This window comes from Patiria miniata, unplaced genomic scaffold, assembly GCF_015706575.1.
Source record: "Patiria miniata isolate m_02_andy unplaced genomic scaffold, ASM1570657v1 HiC_scaffold_7, whole genome shotgun sequence".
Taxonomy (NCBI): domain Eukaryota; kingdom Metazoa; phylum Echinodermata; class Asteroidea; order Valvatida; family Asterinidae; genus Patiria; species Patiria miniata.
The window spans coordinates 4934297-4959974 of NW_024037074.1; the positions used below are offsets into that span (position 1 = coordinate 4934297).

General features: G+C 39.4%; 1 protein-coding gene across 1 annotated transcript in view; it reads right to left on the reverse strand.

The window, feature by feature from the left end:
* The window catches only part of LOC119745486 (CMP-N-acetylneuraminate-poly-alpha-2,8-sialyltransferase-like), a 28887-nt gene extending 20381 nt beyond the window's left edge, over window positions 1–8506 (reverse strand). The window contains exon 1 of the mRNA XM_038221856.1: window positions 7718–8506. Coding sequence (XP_038077784.1) covers window positions 7718–8040 — 323 coding nt within the window. The 5' untranslated portion in view covers window positions 8041–8506. The remainder of the gene's footprint in view (window positions 1–7717) is intronic.
* Window positions 8507–25678: the final 17172 nt, after the last annotated feature.

A 25678-nucleotide genomic window follows, 5' to 3' on the forward strand; every position in this document is an offset into this window, starting at 1 on the left:
TTCGTATATTGGGCAATCAATTTCGCAAAATGAGAATTCAAGAAGGTACGAGAAAGACATGCACACACATAGATTAATTGCACAAGACAACTGAATACGAATCTCTACTTGAAAATGGCCCTTTTCCCCTATATTTATGGGCGTTTCTAATACACTGTATACAGGGCATGTCCGTCTTTTTCGTTGTTCATACTTTGTTTTGTTGATTCTGTGTTCCTTTGGGGGGGGGGGGGAGGGTTGAGTTCTGATCTGGGCCTATTTTGTAATGTGTTTTTGAAACAATTGTGTGACATTTAGTATGCTGACATTTATTATTCATCTTAAAATAAGATATCTAACACTATTTTATCAACTGTTTCCTGTGCATATAGTTTTGCACTTTTTACCTTTACCATGTTCCTATAATATTTGTGGCACAATGAAGAGTAATAAAAGAAGAATATATTTGTTTAAGAACGTCATCATAACGGCCCTAGAAACACCACGGTGTGTGTAAAAAAATGTGGAACATTTAGAAAATAAATAATTGAAACTGTTTAATTTTTTTCTTCCAAGAAATTATATATATATGTGTGTCTAAATCCGTTCCTTTTTACCCCATTCCATTTGGATCCCTAGATCTAGAAATACAATCAATTAAGTAAAAGGGTGTAAATTTTACTTGGGCCACTCTCACCTGTGATGTCATCAACTTCAATGCTATATTCAATGCTTAACCCAGATCCAGCATGTCCAGGTGAGAGGGGTCCAAGTAAAATGTACACCCTTTCACTTAATCGATTGTATTTTCTGGGACCCAAATGGAGCAAGGGCGGATCCACAACACAATTTTTTTTGGGGGGGCCCAAAAAAAAATTGTGTCTCCCAAAAAGTGGGTCAAAAAATTACGGCGTGGGGTTCGGGGCCCGCTTAAGGGCCCCGAATTTTTTTTGGATTCTCGATGCTCTGTGGTGCGATCTGAGGCAATTTCTGACCACTTTAACCAATGTTTTTTGAGGAAAAGATGGTGGTGTACTTATTGCCTGCCTTTATTGCGACGTCACATAAAAACAACAACAATTGGTTTCGTTTTTTTTTGGGGGGGGGGCATGGCCCCCTTTGCCCCCCCCCCCCCCCTGGATCCGCCCTTGAAATGGAATGGGGTAAAACGGAGTGGATTGAGAAATAGTCAGGCTTTAATGTAATATATAATTTCATTGAAGAAAAAAACATTAAACAGTTTAACTTATTTGTTTGCTGAATGTTGCACTTTTTGGGCACGCTCTGTTCAACCACCTAAGAATTACAGGAGAATTAACGTGAAAATGGCCACACGTGGCCATTTTTCGGTATACGGCCGCTCAATAAATCAACGATTCAACAACCGCGGTATAAACACAACGTCCGGGTTTGACCAGACAAAATATGTATTGAGTATGCATTATGAGATTCTTCCATGCAGATATATAGCCAACACTGCTGATTGAAATCTGTTGTTTTGTATCAAAACAAGGATGTCTGTATCGCGGTCATAAGATGTAAATGCCTGGCCGACGTTACTTTGCATTCCGTATATCATCTCGTGTATCAATGTACACACAATGCCACACTCATGTTTGTTTTACATATCTACATATTCCTTTGTTTTCGTGTAGTTATAAAAACAGTGACAAAAAACTCAGTTTACTCAAAACTGTGAAAACTCTTCCAACCTTATTTTTTTCTGTGATTCCCTTGAGTGTTTCTCTTCATTTTGCCACGAATAAACCTCACCCCAAAATGTCTCTAAACCTGTTTTCCAGAGAGGGGGAAACACTGTGTGGACGTGGGCAAGTCCACACAACGTCGCCTCTACCTGGTTTATGTGGACCTCTTTTGTTCGGAAGTCCACACAGTGAATGTAATGCTTGTACACTATAATTGTTTCTATAAAAGCGGGTTTGTAATATATTTTTGTCGAGTATTTTCGGGAGACTAAAAAAAACTGTACGCTGCACAGCAAAAAAAAAAAATACCCGCAGATGAAATGTTTTGGAAGAAAAATACAACCATGCAGGATTTGATTTCAACTTTTATTTGTTAACTGCATCCACTTGCTTCACTGTTGTTTCGTTGGGCATATTTTTTTTTCTGACAAGGAGATTGTAATATTCTGTCTGTGAACAGAGTGAAGCAGCATGCATTTGATTATACAGAAATTACCCTTTTCATTGTGTCTTATAAATGCACATGGATGATAAAAAGTCAGACATTCATCTCCCCGCCCCTTCATTTCTCGCCTACCAGCCTTTTAAATTTTTTTTTTTTTTAGCAAATATTGATTATTTCGTCCGTCCCATCCTCAGGTGATACGACTCGAATCCCGTCGCGGATGCTCGCAATCCGCGTCCGCCGCCCACGTGTCGCCTACAGCCACAAGCCAGACCAGATGTAGGCCTATAGGTACCCTCTGAGCTGAGGTGGCAAAACTTTAATGGTGTTAATTTCTTTGTTTCATCACTATAAGTGAAAATAAAATGTGACATACCCTTTGGTAATGAGTAGTTTTATATCTTTTTGATGCAGATACTCATTTTAACGTAAACCTTATGGGTATCAGGGGGCAGGGCAACGACCCCCTCCCCCCACAATGAAACTTATAATTGATGTTGCACCGCGAGATTGCGGGTTCGAATCACCGTTTTGTACCCGAAATTTCTTTCTTTTCTAACCTGAGGCTTCGGAGGAAATAAAGTCCAAATTTCATTACGTTCGAATTCATTTCCTTTTTTGTAATTTTTATTTTCTTCTCATGTTTTTAGAAAAGTAAAGTCCAAAACGCCATAGCATCAAACATTTGCGGATGTCGTTTGGGAGAAAAAAAAATCGCATGCGGGCTAGTGAAACATTAAACAAAACCCCTATAGTATTCCAACAATATACCTTATTCATGAGGAAAGCAGGTTTCGATCGTGTTCCTGAATCTATTTTAAAGTTGTAAACAGTTGAATGGGATGGTGCCAGACTGTCTCATTATTTGTTGTTCACAAGAAAATTGCTGACGATTTTTGAAAAACGTCACACAAACACACTTCAGAAATGTTTTCACTCTTGGGGTATTTCTTTTTCACAACCAAAATGCAGGGCCTTGGCTACTCAAAAATACCCCCCCCCCTCGAAAAAAAAAGAAGATTTTGACATGACTTTTTACGTATTAGGCGCCGATTACTCAAAACAAGGTTTTGGGAGACATTAGCCTCAGTAGGTAATATTTTATGATTGGAAGGCGTTCCAAACCTCACTTTCATTCTTTTTTCAAATGTGGCTTAAAGGGAATGTACAACATTTGCTTTTGTTGCAATTTTCAACTTTGGGGAATTGTAAGGTCTGAGAATCAGTCTAGCATGCTTGTAGTCTTCACAGGTGTGTAATCAATTGCAAAGAAACTACAGACGAACTAAATATGAAAAATTCGGAGCCACTTTTTGAAAAAAAACCCAGTTTTCTCCAACGCTGGTCGGCCGACCAGTGTTGGAAAAATGCAGTTTTTCTTGAATATGTCAGCACACCAGGAGCCCCAACTTTACAGGATGCTTTAGAATGTCATTCCCTAACAATCCAGTAAGATATTTCGTGATAATTTGATTATTTCGTTTTTTGAAGTTTGCAAATGTTGTATCTTCCCTTTAAAACATTAGGGTATGTTTAATCACAAAGTTTAAATTGGTCATCAGAGCAGACTGGTGTTGCTTTGTAATAAACTTTTATTTCATTTCATTTCCACTCGCAAGTTCCAACAATGAAGATTACCTCACTTTCAATTGACTATGGCCGACGTGAATAAAAATCTATTTGTACATCAGCACTGTTCTTGACTAGACTAGGCGATATTATAAAAAAAAGGCTCATTTGGGGCAAGAAGAGGCATTTTCGAGTAGAAGTTGGTAACATAGCTATTTTATATCACAATGTTATCTTTGTTCACATGATTTTCCCATAAGGTTTTTATTAGGGTAACTGTACCAGTAAGCAACATGGTGAATCGATACTAAGGTTTGGCGAGACCATTGGATGATATCTGGAGACAAGGTAAATGCGCGCATCTTTAGGATGTAATATAGGTTTTCCTGGACAATTTTCGGAAAATGTGTACACGACTTTGTAAAAGAAGCATTCGTTTTCGTGCGGAATAGAATGAACGTTCCAAATCTCTGTTTTTATTTAACGAATGATAATTCTTTTTCCGTGAAAGTGCATTCAGTCACATAAAAATCAGCGTACGATTTCCCGAAAGTGCACTGCATTTAGTGTATTGACATTTCATTTTAGCGCGAAATCGAAGGCACATCCGCAATCCTGTTTTCCTTTTAATTGATCATCAATCTTTTTTCGCTAAATGTGCAGCCGATTTCCCTCGCAGTGTTATTTAACGTATGCCTGGTCAAGCATTGGAATTCATTTATGTGTTAAAGTAACAGTTGAGGAATGGTTGATTGAATGATTGAATTTTTGAATATTCAAAAAGTCCCCATGCAGAACCCATGTAACATGACACGTGATGTGTCCCTTTACCGTCTCAATAATATGGCTACAAGATTATTTTGAGTGATTTCATATTGGTCATATTAATATCATTTTCACATTTCATTTGCCTACATTTCACATAGGCCTTTGTGTATATAACAACAAACACATTAATGATCAATAAGGCATACATTGATTAATTAATGAATCATTAATTAATAAATCAAAGTTGTATCATGATTTGTATAGGCCTGCATAATTTATTTAAATTGAATGCAGAAAATGCGAATTTAAATTGTAACAAATGAAAAAGAATGTTCAATTCAGCTTGTGTCACAATAGACAATCGATTTTTCTGCGAATTGGATTGCACATTCGTAATAATCGGCAACGCATACGTCAAACCGAAAACCTAATCACGTATTTGTAATCCCTTAAATGAAACGTTATGCACATTCATTTATTTGATTGATGCAAAATGAAATAGAATGCTAGTTATTGCGAAAATGAAACCAGGATGAACGTCGTTCTCAAACTCGGCGCCAAATTGAATTTATGTTTTACAAATTCAAACGCACATTTTCCGAAATTGTCCGGGAAAACCTATAGTAAAACGTTCATAACTCCTGATAGCATGGATCAATTTCAGTATTTCATTTTTTGAGATGAGTGGAAGAGGATGCTCTTTTAAGACCTACTTCATCGGTGTTTCAAATTTGATTGCTTTTTAAGGAAAAAAATCATTAATTCGAGTCACTCTCTTTTTGAATCACCCTGTATAAGCTGGAAAAAATCACTATTGAAGGAAACAACGTATGGAAAGAAAGGACCTATGACACCAGTCTAAATGTTATCCTGGTCGTCCGCTTTAACATTGTTTTGAAAGCATTTCCTATACATGCAGTTATAATACATGTAGTACGGGTAATGTGGTGCTTACTTGTATAGCGCTTTATAACTAAGGTTCAAAGCACTTTGCAAGTATTATCTCCTTTCATCAGGAGTGAGTCCATTTTTCTGCAGCGCAGCTTGAGTTCTCTAACCGTATATCTTCACATGTACCCATTTAGACCCCTGGGTGGAGAGAGGCCATTGTAGTAAAGTGTCTTGCCCAAGAACACAAGCACCACGTTCCCCGCCAGGGTTCGAACCCTCATATACCACGGCACATGAGTCCAGCACCGTGTAAACCAATTTGGACCACAGCGCCAGAACAGAGGCCATTGTTAAGAGGTCAGTGTTTGAAGAGAGATCATCATTCATGAACATTGTAAACTAAAAGAGCACAGAAAGACTGACAAAACCGAAAGTAGGCCTATATATAGGTGGTACACATTTGCAAACACACATACTAAAATTTGTATCCGTGTGATGACATTTCTTTTTTTCGTGTACTAAAGTTTTCGAGTTTGAAAGCACAGTTTAAAAATGCTCTTATTTTAACCAGATTTAATTTTTAAAGCTGAAATTCGGAGTTAATATCCCTTTTCTAAAACTCTACCATTTGCGACCGATCAACATACCTTGGAAATTCCTAGTTTTTGAGTAAAATCCATATATGTATTTCGTGAAATCCTTGTGGAGACGTATTCATCTATATAAATTGCCCTGTGGAGACGTATACAATCTTTTGTTCCTTATTGTGTGCATGTCTCCAGTTTCCAAAGGGCACGGTGTATCAGATCGATGATCGTGCACATGGTGCTTAAATGTCGGGTGAATTAAACCGGATACTGAAATTTTAATCTCAATCTCAATACAATTTAAGATAAGCCCGGAACAACTGTGTGATCAGCATGTTGGTAAATGACTAAATTATCCTTATAACAGAAAATTACATTCTCGAAAGATTGGCGTGCCTTTTTCTCATCGTGAGTCTGTTGCCGCAGCAAACGAGTATAGTCATGCACGGTGTCCCCGCGCTTGGAATTTACATCACAATATGTTATTGTGCAGATATGTTTGTGTGTATTTATGCGTTTCGCTTTGGAGGTCATGTGTGCTGCTGTTTTGTTGTGGTTTTCCAAAGCTTTGGATGATCAAAAAATGGATTCTGTTGTTGCACTGTTGAGATTTACAGACAAAACGTAGAGATCATGGCCATGTCAAGCATGCAGATTTTTTTTTTAAATGTTGTGACACACTTCACCATCAAAATCTCAGCTGGTTAGGAACTTAAAGGCACAGGGCCTACATGATTATTTGCTTTTTCATGCATTTTGTGTCGTTTTCAATAACACCACCACAGATATCAAAACTTTAACCTGTTGAAGTTTCAGCTCAGTTAATAATACACTTTTGGAGAAAACAGTGAACACCTTGCCCGACCCTTTCTCCACGAAACACATGATTACATTTTGCTATAACACTCTTTATTTCCAAAACTCAGTCAATATTGACTGATATCGTTGGAACCACGTACATTTCTTTATTTTCTTCTAAATGACTAGCAAGCCAGATGGAATAATTTCACGGGGTGTTTAGTACCAGTAAGGATCTTTAATCCAAGTTATAGCTTTTGGATAAAACATGCAATTCGGTAGATTAACTTTTAGGACAAAATAATGCAAGGGATCCTTGCTTTTAACACCAAGCAAACTTAAACAGTTTTTAGAGGTTATTGCTGCTTCTGAAGTGGGGTTGTTCAACTCCCAAAAAATAATTATCACCTCCATAGGGCTAAACAAAATTATGTCAGGTGCTTTGAAATTGTATGTTTGTATAGCATGCTTGAGGTTAGGCCCCCAAAATTAGTTCTGCTTCCAGTTTCCCTACCTTCACTATTCTGACAGCCCCTACCCTAATAATTTATGGGGGAAATGGCTCTGATGGAAAATTGATTATAGGTCGAAAAAAATAAATAATTTGATTTAATTGTTTGTTTGTTTGTTTATTTAGATTTAATATCTACAGATTGAACATAATACACTGCTGGACGGTTCCAGTTGGTTTTTGTCTTCTCTATGAAATCTCAAAAAGATGTGAATTTCATTACAAATGTAATTTCATTCAAATTAATCACAAAAACTGTCGAGGAAAACTACAATTGTCATGAAAGAGTGTCTATAAAGAATCTGTCTCCACAGTTTTGTCTCCAAAAACTCGACGACAAAGCATTTGTAAAGAATCATTTGATGGATTTTGGTGATTTTTAAAACTGAGTCGACTTCAAATTAACATAATTAGCCACTGTTTTTCATATACAGTGGAGCAACAAAGGAATAATATAACTTACTGCGAGTCGTTGACGGGTGCTGAGGTGATGACAATCTTAATCTTCGATTCATTTCTGACGCCGTGAATGTCCTGAGAGATCGGCGTGACTCGAGCGTCCATCCCCCGCTCCCTCCACACCGGGAACCCGTCGCCAGCCTCGTCAGCGACGTCGACGATGCTGCTCCGTAACAGCACCAGCGTCATGCCGAACACCGCCAAGGCAAGCAGGAAGAATTTGTTGCGGAGCAGGCACCGGCAGGTCAAGCCGCCGAGCCGCTGCGCTACCCAACGGGCCACGGAGAGCTGGGCGGTGGAGGACTGTCCGGTTCTCGTAGGCGCCATGATCGATCCGGCTGCCTTTCACAGCAACACACCTTTGTGTATACCTGTTACCTTTTTTGCACTCAGTGTTGAAAGCGTGAACGGCCTTTACATCATCTTTGCAAACTGTGCAGATGGCTAGTGCAAACAAGACACATTGTCTTATCGAAGATTACCTTAGGTGATATATGCGTTCCGCCTGTGCATGTGGTAGCTAGGCCTGCATGCTGCACAACTTGTCTTTTTCAAAATGGATATTGCGATCACGTGATGCTGATTTCAGCACGATATTTTGCATAGCATGTATCACTCGTTTTACAACAGCCTTATTATATAGCATTTTTTTGAAAAATGGCGGACACAGTAGGGGGCTCTATTTGAAGTGGATACATCTATGGGAAACACCAAGTGGCCTATTTTTGTTCACAAAATTAAGACAAGGGAAAGGTAACCTTGCTCAATAATACAGGTGCGAGTGTTCGCTCGTACCCCGGAGGACAATTTTCGAGGATGGACATAATCGCGCATGCGCATCGATTGAAACAATATCGGTGTTCTGAATGATTACAGCGTGGCATAGGCCTATGGTTTTTTTTGGTCAATTGTTTTGGGTCATTTGTTTTGGGTCAATTGTTCTGGGTCAGTTGTTTTGAGTCAAATTAATTTGGGTCCAATTATTTTTGGTCATATTTCTTTTTGGTCAAATTTTGGGTCAATTTTCGGGGACAGACAGTGACCGACCAACTGAATAGAACACCAAGTGACACGTGGAAGCTCCTGGCGGAAAAGCCAAAAACAGGTGACCAAGAGATATAAACATCCAATGCTATTCATAGGCACAGTATGTTTGGTTTTGTGTTCACGTATTTATTCCAAACATTGTACATTGCAGAAAGGGCCTAAGGCATTAAAGTCTAAAAGGCGCTGTGATCTGAACTTTGAATGATTATTTTTGTGGCAGGCTTATCCAGCAGTGTCTGTGACGTGCTACGAAAGGTGAAAGGTTGACCTCAGGCCTAGCGCATAAGAATCCCAACAATATACACAAGTATTATAAGAGGTCCTTTTGAAAAGCCGTATGTTTGCCTACCAAACCTGTTTGTGCTTCAATGAGAAAGTATAATATTGGGTTGTCACTTGGGCTACGCATCACTGAGTTCATTTGAAAGGGCTAGAATTATACTCCACCCATGTCAGTTTTCAGATATACGTATAAACACGGCTGTGTGCAAGTGTTTTTTCCCCATTCAAATCGGCAAGGTCGTGGCAAAAATGGATAAGCGCCAGATTCAGTGTAGACTGGAATTATTTGGGAGGATTGTTAGTGCGCAGTAAATTCAAAACCCCAGAAAATTCATCTGGGAGTGTTTCGTATGGCAGTAAATGACTGACGAAAGTTGCGAAATACAGTTTTATTTAATGCACAACCCAAACAAAATATCATGCGTATTTTTGATCCCACAAACTAAACAGAGAACGATGTTTATTGCTGTTTTATAGGATTATGTTAAACACAAATCATTATGTCACTTTTCTTCTTACTCAGCGCGAATATGACGGACTTTGATATAGTATAGTACACTGCCTACAGATCGGTGGTGAAGGCACTTAAACAGAAGCTAAATATGGACTATCGCGACAAATAGACCTGCATAATGACGGAGAAGTAAAATAAGAACACGCCCGGTTAATATACGGCTCTGGGTTGGATAGTGGCCGGCATTAGCGCCCTCTGTTGGCAACAATTATGAGCGATTCGTCCATGAATAGTTACGGTCGCCCCACGAACGATCATCATTACATTTCAAGGTTTTCATATTTAAGCAATGAATATGAGGTATAGACTACCTCAATGAATTAACGAGCCCTTCAAAATACTCGTAGAAAAACGTATTCCATGATCAGTCATGATCGACTGGTTATTTGTTTTTCGAAAAATGCTGCTCATAAAATCCAGATTTTGTCTGAGGAGCATCAGTAGGCCTACACAATTTTATGAATTTAAAACACCAAATTCTTACCTGTTATTTGAAGTGAAAAAAAGAGTTAAATACATGAGGTTGGATTAAAGCATGGATTCCTCCATGACTAAAGTTGAAGTTATTGGGACGAAATGTCGACAACTTTTAAATACCACTAGGGTTAAATATTCAACGATAAAGACGAGGAATTGTACAAGAACTAGCAATGACCTGATAGTGGCTCGGTATTCGTTATGGGTTTTGTGGAGGTAGACGCCGCTGGCCCTATGTACCATCTTAAAAGGGGAAAGTACTGGTCCGATTAGGGCTGCAAACCATCTTGCCGAAAATGGTTTTACAAGGAGTGGACCCCTTCAGGCCATGTATCATCTTTCTGAAGGACCAGCACTGGCCCGATTCAGGCTCTGTGCCGTCTTGCCGTTATGGTTTGACGTAAGAGGGCAGGCACCGGCCCGCGTCAGCCTCCGTATACGTCTTGCTGTTAATGGATTGTCGTCCGGGTGACCGTAAGGTCACAGCCAAATTCTGCTAAATGCGCATCAAAAATCTGTCAGATTCATAAAAAAAATCTGCCAAATCCCCCAGAATTACTCGAAATACACTATAAACACTTAAAACTACATGCAGATTGGTAGTATTGCCTTAATTAAGGTTCAAATTACATTATAAATAATCTATAGTCACATAAAGATGTTATGAAGTTATTCGTAAATTTCGGGCAAAACGCGCCGGCAGATCGGGCCACGACAAAGTCCATTTCCCATTGAACCTCGGCACCTAGACCAGTTATGCCAGGGTTTGTTTGAAAAGATTGAAGCCTTTTTAAAACAAATGTACCATTTTTTGGTTCAAATTTGCTGTTTTTCTGTCAAGTAACCATTTTTGCAGAATTCTGCCAGAAATCTGCCACAAAAATCCATTCTGTCAAATTTTTTGTCAAACTCGTTTTTAAACAAAAATTCTGTCAAAGTTAGCCGAAAATCGGCTAAAACGGTCACCCTGTTTGTCGTATATAAGAGGGCAGGTGTAGCGTGAATATCCGACTCCATCAGATATGGACTCTTTGGTAGTATTGCGCATGCATAAGTTCGATAATATGCTATTTTTAGGATCATAATGGGAGAGTCACCTGTCACGTGCGAGGGATTAACCAATGCCATGGGGAAAAGGAGTCGGATTTTCATAGGAGTCGGATTTTCATATGACACCGGCACTTGAGTAGTAGGGGAGGTGGGGGAACCGGAGCAAAATGGAAAAAATCTGCGGCAAGCCTAAGCACGCCGCTCTCGATTCTAAAAATAGTTGGGGAAAAATATAGGGGAATCCCCCGATCTCAAAAAAAAAAATCTGACGCCGGGTGTGGGGGAGAAAAAAAAAAAAAAAAAAAAAAAAAAAAAATCCTGACGCCGAGAGAGAGAGAGAGAGAGAGAGAAAAAAATATCTCGCTCTGACGCCGGGAGAAAAAAAAAAAAAAAAAAAAAAAAAAAATCCTGACGCCGAGAGAGAGAGAGAGAAAAAAAATATCTCTGACGCCGGGAGAAAAAAAAAAAAAAAAAAAAAAAATCCTGACGCCGAGAGAGAGAGAGAAAAAAAAATATATATCTCTGACGTCGGGAGAAAAAAAAAAAAAAAAAAATCTGACGTCGCTAAAATGAGATGATGTCACCACCACGTGACTTTGAAAAATGTGTGAGTCACCACCACGTGACCTTGAAACGTGTTGAGGCACGATAAAAATTTGGCGTAAACAACGCGACCTTGAAAAATGTTTGAGTCACCACCACGTGACCTTCGGAATTTTTACTACAGTCAAGCTCTCATGGTTTATGAAATAATTGATCGCCCTCCAAAAAAAAATGAGAAAAAAAATATTATATTTCTTATAATAAAATGGAGAGTAATATGTTTAGACCGACCGTCAAAGGATATTCTAAATGGAACAAAGCCACGCTGCGTGATTACGTGCAGCGGTATAATATACCGCACAATGAAAATGTTTCTCTTACTCGTAAAGTCTACATCGAGGGGATAAAACATTATGAAAGTAAATTTAAAAACTTGAGGAAAAAGAAACTTTATGAGCTCAAACAGATTGTAGACGAACAAAATCTAGAATACGTACCGACGGGTTATAAAGGACGAGTTTTGAAAAAAGATTTAATCTCGGCGATTAAAACATACAGACAACCCGAATACTTTACAGAGTCAGCTTTTAGAGAAACGAGAAGGTTTAGAAATTACTACAGAAACTGGGAATTAAATCCCAGACTTTATAACCACGATTTAATCAAGTTTTTTGATTCGCACAAGGAACAAATAGTCAATAAAATCAAGTCTGAATTGAGAGAGCTCAGAGGTTTAAAAGTAGAGCTTGTATTAAAAATAAGGTATCGAAAAATCAAACCGGATGGTACAATCGAAACGATCGAAGCTATTCATTATAGCAAACCGAAAGCCGTTTTAAATCAAAGTCAAATAAAACAGGTTTTAAAAGAGGAGATCGAAGAGCTATTCAAAAAGGATGAAAGGTATACGAATCAAGGATCGGGTTGGGCAGTCGATACAATACTCGCGTTATACATCAACATCAACAGATATAATCCAGCGAGAGGTAGTTCTTACATAAACCTACCCGAACATCTTAAAATTAAACAGGCGATGATCAACGTACAAAACAAAGACGACGAGTGTTTGAGATGGTGTTTGAGATCTGCCTTGGGGTTATACACGGACAAAGTAAAAAATCAAATAAGAAATAATCCTAAATATAAAATCAACGAAAGCAGACCGTCGATTTACACCAAAGACGACGGACTCAGTTTTAAAGGCGTTGACTTTCCGACACCGGTCGATCAGATACCCAAGATAGAAAGACAAAATAATTTTTCGATAAACGTATACGGTTATGAGGGTGAGATATATCCATTATACGTGTCTAAAAACTATGGGTCACGAGAGATTGATCTGCTTTTGATTTCTAAAGGTGACAAGCATCACTATTGTTGGATAAAATATTTTACGAGGTTGATGTACGACGTTACGAAACATAAATGTAAGAAATATTTTTGTCGAAGATGTCTTTGTCATTTTACCAATCAAAACAAATTAGACAAACATATCACCGATTGTAAGGGTATAGATACACATCCATCAAAGATTGTATTTCCTCTGGGTAAACCAAAATACATAGACGGGCAACCAAGTGAAGAGAGAGACGTACCGATATTAGAATTTAAAAACTATAGGCACAAACAAAAAGCACCATTTGTCATTTATGCCGACTTTGAATCCATATTACAAACACTAACATCTAAACCTACTCACTCAGACAAAGAGACAAACACAAAAAAGATTAACGTTCACAAAGCTAGCGGTTATTCGCTAGTTGTCGTTCGATGCGACGCTAAAAATGTGTATCAAGAGACTTATAGAGGCAAAGACGCTTCAACTAGATTTATAACGACGTTGTTACAATTACAAAGCGATATTAATTGCATATTTGAAAAACCCCAACCCATGAAATTTAACGAGCGAGCTAAAGACCATCATGATAAAACAAACGCGTGTTGGATTTGTGAAAAACCAATTTATCCCAATTACTCGAGCAACTGTCAGTGCCAGAAACCCAGGGAACCCAAGACGATAAAACAAATGAAAGAATATCAGTGCAAAAACAAAAAAGGATTTACCGAGTCTAAATGTCTTGACTGCAAAAAGAGAATCAACAAATTTAGAAAGGTGAGAGATCACTGCCACGTCACTGGTAAATATAGGGGTGCCGCACACGCTTATTGTAACCTCAAACTACAAATTAAACCCGGTTGTACACCGATACCAGTCTTTTTTCACAATTTACAAAATTACGACGCTCACTTGATCATGCAGAGTATTTCAGAATACGATAGTCAAACAGAAATACAAGTGATCGCTAAAAATTCAGAAAAGTATATTTCGTTTTTGATAGGAAATCTACGATTTTTAGACTCGTTTAGTTTTATGACATCATCGTTGGATAAATTAGTGAAAGCTTGCCCAAAAGAGTCGTTTCAGCTACTCAAAAAGCATTTTAAACATCCTGACTTGCTATTACAAAAAGGAATTTATCCCTACGAATATATGAACTCGTTTGATAAGTTTCAAGAGACCAGCCTACCACCCATCGGCAAGTTTTATAGCAGACTAAAAGACGAACATATATCGCAACAAGACTACGACAGAGCTAAACGCGTGTGGAACGAGTTTAATATACACAATCTAGGAGAATATCACGACTTGTACGTGACCACCGATACGTTATTACTTGCAGGCGTATTTGAAAACTTTAGAAGAACGTGCATTACAAACTACGGGCTAGATCCAGCCAATTATTTTACCGCACCCGGATTGTCCTGGGATGCTCTATTGAAACACTCGGAAATTAAACTTGAACTATTGCAAGACGTCGACAAACATTTATTTTTTGAGAAAGCAAAACGAGGAGGCATATCGAGCGTGGGTGGAATGAGACATCACAAAGCCAATAATCAATATCTCGATGACTACGATTCAAACAAACCCTCGAGTTATATCGCTTATCTGGATGCCAACAATCTGTACGGTTGGGCTATGAGTCAATATCTACCGTACAGCGATTTTAAATGGACACCCTCGAAACCGTTTACCGAAGAAAGAATATTAACGCTGAAGAAAACGTCCAACACCGGTTACTTTTTTGAAGTAGACCTCGATTACCCGCACGATCTACACGCCAAACATAACGATTATCCCCTAGCACCCGAAAATATGGTCATACCACAAGCTTGGATGTCTGATTATCAAAATGAGTTATTGGATACCGAACCTAGTAGCGACGTACAAAAATTAACGTGTACGCTTAATCCAAAACAAAAATACGTGTTGCACTACGTTACGTTGCAGTCATATCTCAAACTCGGCTTGAAACTAAAAAAGGTACATCGCGTGTTAAAATTTAAACAAGCGCCTTGGATGAAATCTTACATCGATAAAAACACGCAACTCCGAACAAAAGCGACCTCTGATTTTGAGAAAGACTTTTTTAAACTGATGAATAACAGCGTGTTTGGTAAGACGATGGAAAACGTTAGAAATCGAATAGACGGTTACCTACTGAGAGACAATAACGAGAGCGATCAAGAAAAATACAAAAAAATAATTCAAAAACCGAGCTATAAAACAACAACGCCGTTTCCAGAATGTGACCTGTCGTTTGTCGAAACATATAAAACGACAACCGTGTTAAACAAACCCATTTACTGCGGAGTGAGCATCTTAGATCTCTCAAAGACGCTGATGTACGATTTTTATTACAACCGATTGAAAGACAAGTACGGAGATCAAATCAGGTTGATGTATACGGATACGGACAGTCTGTTGATTGTCGTTTACACGGATGACATATACAAAGACATGCGGTCTCACGGGCAACACTACGACTTTTCGAATTACAATCTGGATCACGAGTTGTACGATCCAACCAATAAGAAAGTGATCGGTAAATTTAAAGACGAGTTTGGAGGTAAGGTCATTCAAGAAGCCGTTTGCGTAAGACCTAAGATGTACTCGATTTTAGCGGATGACAACAACATCACTCTTAAAAAAGCCAAGGGGGTCACAAAATCGGTCACTGACAAAAAATTAAAACACCGGCACTACTACGACTGCATCTTTAAAAATAAATCTAAAACAGAAACGATGACTCACATTCGATCGGAAAATCACATCCTTTACACCGTATCTCAAAATAAACTATCGTTGAGTCCGTTGGATACCAAGAGGTACATTTTACCGGACGGTATAAACACGCTCGCTTATGGTCACCGCAATCTAGATATTAATTAGGCGGTAATTGCGTGTCCTCGGGTACGACTTGAAGCTCTTGTCTCACAAAACTCCTTTGTGGGCCGTTTTGAAGGTAATAAAGAGTAGGACCCGTCGTGACTTTTTTACCGTTAATCATTTTAAATTGACTCGTTCTTTTTTCCACGTTGAAGATGTCTACGCTCCAAATGGGATCCGTGGCTCTTCTCGAGGTTCCACCCTCTTGCTCGCCCGGGTAATATAAATATCTAACCATAGCGTCTTGCGGTAATTGTTGCTCTTTTGTTTTAACGGGGTTAGCCGGCGATTGCCGGACCTGTTCTAGTTTAACCGCCTCTGACGGCGCTTTAGCTATTAATCTCGTCTTTTCATCGTTTATAGCTTTGATCACGCTGGGTAATCGCTCGACCCATTGCGTGTTTCTACTCTCGGGATTTAACATTTCTTGAGCGTACTGATGACCAAACAGTCTCTCGGCTAGCGTTCGGTTAAATCTTTCTACGATACCCTGCGATCGGTGGTTTCCTGGTTCACCTACGATAATCTCGACGTTTTTTGAGGTCATCCATTTTTTAAATGCACCTTTAAATTCGGTACCGGCATCTACTCTCAACGTTTTAGGGTAACTCAAAGGCGATCTCGCGTAAATCTTGACGATAGCATCCTGGGTAGAATCTGCCGTTTTAGAAACCAAAGGTTCTGCTTCGTGGTATCGACTCGCTACGTCAACAACCGTCAAAGCGTATTTATAAGTCTTGCGTTTTACTTTATCCCAGGGTAGGTATAGCACATCCATTTGGTGAAAGTCGTTTGGTGTTTCAAACTCTCGCGAAGTACTCGTAGGCCTGGGTACATATGCAGGACCCGGCAGATAAATTTGCCAGATCGCTTGTTTTTTAAGCCAATCCCTGATTACCTTTTTATCGAATTTGGTTTTATCGTGTAAATGGTCGACGGCGCTTTCACCTCTCCAATAACCGCTCGGGCCATAATACAGTTTTTGAAGTTTATCCATCATTTACTATAATAATAATTTTAAAAGGCTTTATACATTAAATAGATGGCGTCAGCTGTTGCTATGATGGTTGGAGGTGCGATCATAAACGCCTTAGCTTTTACAGGTTCAAACTTTTTATTTTCAAGTCTAAGGGATGATGGCAGCAAAGAGCGTAAGAGACACGATTTAGCGACAGAACAACTCTCGGCCGCCAGAGATCAGTGGCAACGAGAACGAACGAAACGACTCGATTTTCTCAACGAACGTATCAGAAAACAAAATGCCTCTAAAGAAACATTTTCCAACGTAGACCAAGCGTTGCGTTACTACAACGAAATGACCGGAGAAAACGTCGAGTTACCCCGCGAACCCAAACTCGAAGATTTTTACGAGCCTAGCGACCAACAAATAGAAAAAGAACTGGCGTTTATCGCGGGAGGAACGCTATTGGTGGGCTTCTTGGCTTACAGATATCTTTAAATTTAAAACTCGTATAAATAAAATGAATGCGTACGGAAAAAAGCTCAATCCCAGCAGGCTATTAAAAATACCCAGATCTATCAAGGGTGAGAGAAAAGAGGTGGTCATTACCCACAATCCTAGTAGTATATCGGCGGGGCAAACGCTGAGAGTTAAGTTTCCTCAATTGGGCGTAGACGACGTGATCGTACCCGGCACTTGTAAATTAGCTTTTAGTTTAGAACTCGACGGTGGAAGCGACGACAATAGAACCATTTTTAGCAATTTGGCCAGAAATTTAGTCAGCGAAATCAGCGTCAGGCTTCAAGGTCACGAAATTATAAGTTATCGTAACGCCGACGTGTATCACAACTTTAAAGACAATTGGATCAACAGCTCGGCAACTCGAAACATGGCGTACTCGGGCATAGAAAAAGAAAACGTGTCTAAACTAAGAACGGGGGCAAATGATGCTAACGCGGGCGCCAACAACGGTAAAGATCAGGCTATCGCGGATGCCTATGGTAACAGATATTGTATTCCCCTAGACATTGACATACTGACTTCGCATCACCCTTTTTACCCCAGCGGTTTAAAACAACCTCTGACGTACGAGATAAAGTTTAACGATCACGAAAAAGTAGTCAACAGTTCAGATACGGCGGCGATGTATTCTATCTCAGACTTGTCTCTCGAATACGAAGTGGTGACCAACAGAGACCTAGCTATCACCATCAGGAATAAACACAAGGGGTTAATGCAATATCTGTTTGATAAAATCCACTCGCTAGAAGTTAGATCCGTCAACAAATCGGACACGCTTTGGAACGTCAGCGTCAATCAACCCATCAGGAGTCTCAAGGGTATTTTGTTTTTGTTTAAAGATCCCGCGGTCAAAAATCCGCAGCGATTTTACAATCCAAAAATAACCAAAACATCAGTGACCGTAGAAGGTAAACCCAATCAACTCTACAGTCAAGGCATGTTTCAGTATCAACACTGGAATGAAATTAGCAAGTTCTTTGGAGACAGCGATACCGAAAGCGGGCGCGGAGTAGCTAAAGACTTAAATTTGACGGGTTTTGACCTCGGAGACTACCTAAAAGACAAGTACGGTCTGTGGCTCGATTTTAGAAGTAACGACGACAACTCCGCTCACGGATCCGGTAGGAAACTCGGAGACGGAGGAGGCATCAACATTCAATTTAACAGAGAAGCCGAAAGTCAAGGTGACCTCACGATGTACGTATTTTTGGTCATGGATGCTCAATTGAACTTGGAAGACGGGAATTTTAAATCTCTGTTAAGTTAAAATGACACAACCGCATTGCGCTTTAATCGTCGGCAAAACAAATTCGGGTAAAACCAAATGGATTTTGGATCTGTTAGAGTCAGACTATAAAAATACATTTGAAGCGATAGTCATCATTTGCCCTACCATATTTAAAAACAAAACGTACATCGAAAGAAAGTGGATTCAAGCAGATCCCGAGGTATACCTCTGCGATCCGGATTTGTACAAGATGACGCTCAACGAAGCGATCGATTTTTACAGTAAAATATTCGAAGGTGTTGCCACGCTGTTTATCGTGGACGATTGCTCTTCGGATCAAGAGATTAAATATCGTAAAAAGACGTGCGCGCTAAGCAAGATGGCGTTTAGCGGAAGACACATAAATCACAGCTGTTGGTTACTGACCCAAAAGTACAACAGCGTTTTAAAAGATTATAGAGAAAACACGGCTTGGTTGGTGTTATTTTACTGCAAAGATAAAACATCGTTTGATCAAGCGTTAGACGAAAATGACGTCGTACCCATTGAAGAACGAGATTATATAAAACGACGTTTAAGAGATGTGAAATATAGTAAATTGGTCGTATACACCGAACCTCCAGTTAGTTACGAGCTACTTGAGTAGGTCAATAACATAGCTCATCAACAAATAGGACCTAGCTCATCAACAAATATGACCTAGCTGCTTAACTAAAATAACCTAGCTGCTTAACTAAAATAACCTAGCTGAGTAATAACCTATTCAACAAGCTACACAGGTATTACAATTTGTTAATCAACAAACGTCAACAAAATACATTTTGCTGTTAGTAAATGATAGCAATATTCGAGTATTTGCAGTTTTTGGCTATTATCGTCATATCGATTAATTTATCGTTTTACACCTACGAATACCTTTGCTTTTGTAACAAAGTTGCAACAGCTACAACAAAATTAAACTCCTTTCTAATTAAATGGAGGACCTAAAACTTACTTTAACGAACGAACAAGATCACAACGCAGAACATAAAGATCGTTTGTGCGGTGTCATAGCAGCCGGAAACTCTAGAAAGTACTTGGGAAAGGAATACACCGTTAAACATATCGAAGCTCTTGACAGTAAAGAACTCGAAAAGCTGTATCATCTGTACGAAACTAAATTTGGAAATGAAATTGTTAAAACCGTTGGTAAATACACTTTAAGTCTATTTTCGAGAGTGTTAGCTGTGGTTACACCCGTACAAGTTTTAGGATATAACGTCACTATAGATTCTGAAGAAGAACTCACCAACGACTTGAGTTCCGATCCTATTATAAGCGCGAGTATGGCTGGTATGTTGAGCGACGTTTGTTACAAGTACGGAACTTTAATATCGCCCCTTGTTGCTACGATTATCACAACAAAACATTTGAAATTTAATAAACCTAATATAATAAATGGAAGATCAGAAAGCAGCGACAGCACCGATCACAGCTCAACCAGCAGAGACAGAGACGCCCCAACCGATAAAAACAACGTCGTCACCGACGGTAACGAGAGTGACCAAGACTAAAAATCCTAAACGAATACAGCAGGGTAAAGCTTTAGCCGAGCACAATAGACAGATGAAATTAAAATTAGCAAAAATGAACGTAACATCGGACGAAGCTACGAGCTCACCAGACTACAACTCTTGGGTGATGTGGGGGGCTATAGCGTCTATAATAGGAGTGGGGTTGCTGGTACTAACAAGAAAGACAACTGCGCCGGTTGTACAGCCAGTGCCGATAGTCACGCAACCCACTACACCCATCACCCCCAAAACGCTAGACATGGAATAGATCAGACCTTTTAGGTCTGTAGCTAAACCAGCAATTTAAAAACTGTTATATTAAAAACGATGAGTAACTTTGACACCAACGGAATAGCTAATACGATTTATCACGGAGCCGTCATATCGGGTCTTTCGATGGGATACGCCATGGTAGGAAATAAACTACTCAAAATGAAAGCGCCGGATTTAGACAAACTAAGCGTAGAAGATGCGGTTAAATTGACGGGTATTATAAGTGGAGCTCTGGCCACGCAAAATTGGTTGGTGGCCCAGGGTATACTACCGGGCAGTATAATGAAAACGGCATAATTTAAATAGGTTTATTAAATAAATGGATGAGGGAGGATTTGACTTTGACCCTGTTGATGATTACGATTACGATGACGATGATGATGTAGCAGAGACCAATGTAGATGACGACTTTGATACTACTACACCACCGGTAGACACAGAAAGCGTCCTCGGCACGGGAACAATAAGCAGATTATCTATAAAAGTAATAAAAGAAGATGTTGATTCATTTTACAAACAAAATAATATAGACCCCGCGTTTATCGACCCCAACGATTTTGAAATTGGTAAAGACAGAAATCTATACGTTAAAACATATAAAGGTCGAGAACCATTGTCTTATAGACGAGGTGGTCAAAGAATATATTACAAATTAAGTACCTTACAAAATAAATATGGTACCGCATTTATTCGCGACACCCTCAAAATCGCTGACTATAAACCAACACTACTTGTCAAACTAAAAGATAAACTCGAAAAGGTACAACCCGAGAGTATCCCCATGACAGAACTACCCAGAGCCACCGATGAGGTAACCGAGATTATAGACGATTTACAACGCGACACCGGCGCTCAAACAGAAGGATTAAATTACAGAGAACTCCAGGGTTTAGACAAAAGTCTTCAGACGTTGAGAGGTAACCTAGAACTTAATTTAGCGCGTCTCACAGAACTAGACCAAGAGATATTTGATGCCGAACATGAATTAGGTGATCATAGGATCAGCGAAGAAGAACGACGAGAGTTAAACGATAAATTGAGCGACTTAGACGTCGAAAGATCCGCCAGATTAGAAACCGCAAAAACCAACGAACGAGGGCTCAAAAGTCAGATCGCTAGAATCAAAGAAACGATTAATAAAATATTAGGCAACGACACGACTCTGGCAGAAAAGATTAGAACTCTGTTTAGAGAACAAGGTGTGACCGTAGTGAGTATTTTAGCCGCTTTGAGTTTAGCCATCAGCACGATAGTGAGTAGCATCGTCGCTAGCGTGAGAGGTGCTGGTGCCCCACCCGCACCATCGCCAACACCAACACCAACACCAACACCACCAAAAGGCGGTATCAAAGAGTGGATTTCAAAACAACTCGCTAATTTTGCATCTGCTCTTCAAAAACTCGGAGTGAGCGCATTGGGTGCTCTGCCGGGTATCATAGGCAGCGTACTGAGTTGGATATTTAACGCGCTGAGTAAGTCCGTATCGTGGTTGGCCGAACACGTGTGGGCTTTGTTTTTGGGTGTGGGGGCCTTGGTGTTTGCGTACCTGCAAAAACGATGGTAGTTGTAATCAAGTTTAAACAAAAAAATAAGCCTTACCAACTTTGTGCTGGTAAGGCTTTTTTTTTGTGTTGTGAGATTAGAGTGTGACTTATCGCGTTGCCTCGTAAGCTAAAATACCCATGCCAACGATAGCTAATATTCCTACCGTCAACGATAATTTTTCGTCTTGGTGAGTTTGTAGTTTCGTGGGTTGGGTTAAAACTGTTGGTGTTGGTGTTAGTGTTGGTGCAGGTGTTGGTGCTGGTGTGAGTGTTGGTGTTGGTGTTGGTGTTAGTGTTGGTGTTGGTGCTGGTGTTAGTGTTGGTGATACAACATCGGTCATAGGCTCTAGGGGTGTTGGTGGCGCGACGTCATCGGTGTCATCAAAAGAGTCGTCCGGTTGAGGTTGTGAGTTTAAATCTGGTACCAAACCAGTGTTCATACTCTGGGTAGCGATTTGAAGATTGTTGTTATAGCCGTCGTGCGTTCCAACCCTCAAGTTCATATCCGATGGAATTAAATATAACCCCGGTTTCACGACAAAATTTAAAGGCGTTCTGGCATACTGCAGCGAGTCTTGAAATTGATCGATACTCGTTTCCATGTCGTCTACTGCATTGATGATATCTTCAACGATGACGTTAAATTGTCTCTGAGCGTCTAATCCGGTGCCCGGTGATAATACGCTCGTTTTTGTTTGAGCCTGCGCACCGAGTAAAGCGTACACGTAAGATCTGATCGATTCGTTGATCTTTATGATTCCCGCGGTGGTAAACGAACTCTTGGCGGGTATAAAATCTAACCAAGCCATTTTTACGATGTCGTCTTGTTCGAGATAACCCTTCCAATGCTTAAAAAAAGCATCGTGTTTTTTTGGATCGTCTAAACCCCAATTTTTATCACCCGTGGGGTTGATAAAATCGTCGAGTGTGGTCGTGTTTTTATCATAGTCTAACGGCAAGAGTAAAAATGATTTTGTTTTTTCGTTCCAAAGAAAAAGCCGACCTAAGCCATAAGTCTTTTGATCTCTCGTCTGTTTAAAAGACTTATTTTGATCGATGGCAAACGTCCGACAGATGTTGGTAAATGCTCCACGATCATAGGTGTTGCTGAGAGCGTCAAACGAGTCTTCTCCCGGTATTGCTACGGCCATGTCGTTTAATATCCTTCTCACCGTAAAGTATAGATGAAAATTAAATAAGGCTTTAACGTAACGGTTGTTCGAGTTTAAAATATCGATTCCAACACCACAGCCCGTTGTAGCGCAATAGATCGCAAAGTTTAACTGATTTTGATAAAAAGACATGGGGTCTATTTTCCAACGAAGTACAGCATCGTTGGTATTGAGGCGAGATATTTTATAGTCCGAGATTAAGTCGGGAAACGGGGTTAAAAACGTGTTAGACGCGTTGACCGTAATCTCGAGTTCGCCAGTGAGATACGGACTGTCTAGTACATGCGCTGGGGTGGTAGCTTGTCGTTTAGCTACATTTTGATTTACTTGTTTCGTTACCTGATCAGCTATCGATTGTATCTGCTTTTTTAACGACTTAAAATCACTCATTATTTTAGTTTCAGTTTTAATATAAAAAGACTTTAAAATAAATGCATTCGTTTCACTTGTTTCAAAATGAGCAGACGTTTAAATTAGAAGACGTCGAAGATAATTTAAACGGTCAAAAATATATACGCGTAAAAAGGGTGTTGTTTAACGCCGGATATTTTAATATTTCCAGCGCCACGGAGATTGATTGGTTTACGCAAATAGATGGGAGACCCGCGTTTACCACGGATAAACCTCCCCTCATACCCGCGGAGTTTCTTTCAGATGTACACATAAGAACGCCGGATAGAGATTTTATAGAGCGATTGTTACCCGATATACCATACCACTTTTTAATTAACGATGAAAATGTTTTACAAAAAACTATAAACGATCTTATAAAAGCGTACGAAGACGATAGACTAGAATCCGTTTTAGAATCAAACAAAAGAAAAAGAGCTATTATAGCTGAACGGCGAGGGTTGATTTTAGCCGCCATGAATTCAGAAATACCAAAAACTGAATTAGAACTTAATACGCTTCAATCTTTAGTAAGAATATTATTTGTTAGAGAAAGAAAAATCTTTGAAGGTGAGGAATTGGCTTTAAAGTTTATTGAAGGAGACATGGGTGCGAGCGAGTTGAGCGAGTTGAGAGATAGTAGGGAAGCGGGGGTAATTATAAGGGGAAGTCTTATCGTGACGGGTGAGGATTTAGATTTTATTCCTCCGAGTCATTTAGAGCCGTTGCCACTCGGAGTCACCGGTTCGGTCATCATAGCACCGGGGTGGTACGACGTCGATTGGTTCGATTTCATTTTAAATTCTATACCCGGGGTAAGTTTTCGAATATTTAGAGAATCTAAAAAGGTGACATTGGTGATAACCGACGTAAATCTCAAATTGCGCTTGAACAGAGAAGTCTCTCGATTACTCAATTTACCCAAAGGAAGACTGGTACCCAAAGTGGTGTATACGGGGTCTTACGACGTTAATCCGTTTAAATTTTTGTTTATTCACTGCCCGCAATTAAGTACGAGTGAAAACTTTTTTAATGGTCGTCCTTCTGACATCTTAAAAATCGTACCCGTGGCTACGCGCAAACCCGATATTGATAGAGCCGAGGGATTCAAAAATCTTAAAAACGGTATAATCGACAAACTGACATTTTCTATCAGCGGTGAAAAAGGACAGGTATTCAACAATAAGGGTGAGGGTATCATTATCGAGTTGGAGATCTTTTAATTTTAAAATCTTTTTATATTAAAACATGAGTATAGATAGTAAGGCTTTATACCCCGATATTTCTGGAGATGTACTCCGATTAAATAGTAACGAAGAAACAAAAGTGTACAGACTTAAAAAGATTGAAGAGATTCGATCTTTAATCTTAAAAGAGAGAGACCACCGAGAGCACACTTATAAAAAAATAAAGAGAATGATCGACACTATTAATTACGTAGAGATAGGATTAGAAGGATTGGGGGCTATAGCGGGGGCTGTTGGTATTCCCGCTCTCTTGGGTGTTATATCAGCCCCCGTTGGATTGGTGTTAGAAGGAACGTTTATAGGCGTTTTTGGTGTAGATATTCTGCTTAGAATCGCGTCTAGGCGATTATCCGCCAAGCTGAAAAAGCACGACCAGATTAAAATATTAGCAGACTCCAAACTTAACACGATTGAAGAATACGTATCTCAAGCCATCAACGACGGAGATATATCGCACGAAGAGTTCTTATTGATTACGAGAGAGCTCGCCAAATTTAACGAGCTTAAGCAAAAAATTAGAACAAAGACCAGCACAAAGCTTCAAAAAATTAAAAACGATATAGACTTTGAAAAAGAAGTTAATAAACGGGTAGACGAACGGCTGGCAAAAGAAAAAAAATCTCTTATCGAAAAACTTACAAGTTCAAATTCTCGGTAAATAAACATTATGAAAGCGAACCACCGAGTTATACCTCTATTTCACCTCTTAGGGTGTTACCCTCGGCCCCGCCTTTATTGTAGTGGTCATCGTATCTTTTTAGTGCCTTATTAAATTGATTTTGAGTCACTTTAAATAAATCTCTAACTCGTTCTTTGTCTAATCCAACGACGTGATGATAACACGCCGCTATTAATGATCGTTTGACGCAACCATTTCCCCTCAATGTTTTGTAATTAACGAGCTCGTTATATTTATTGATTGTTTCTTGGA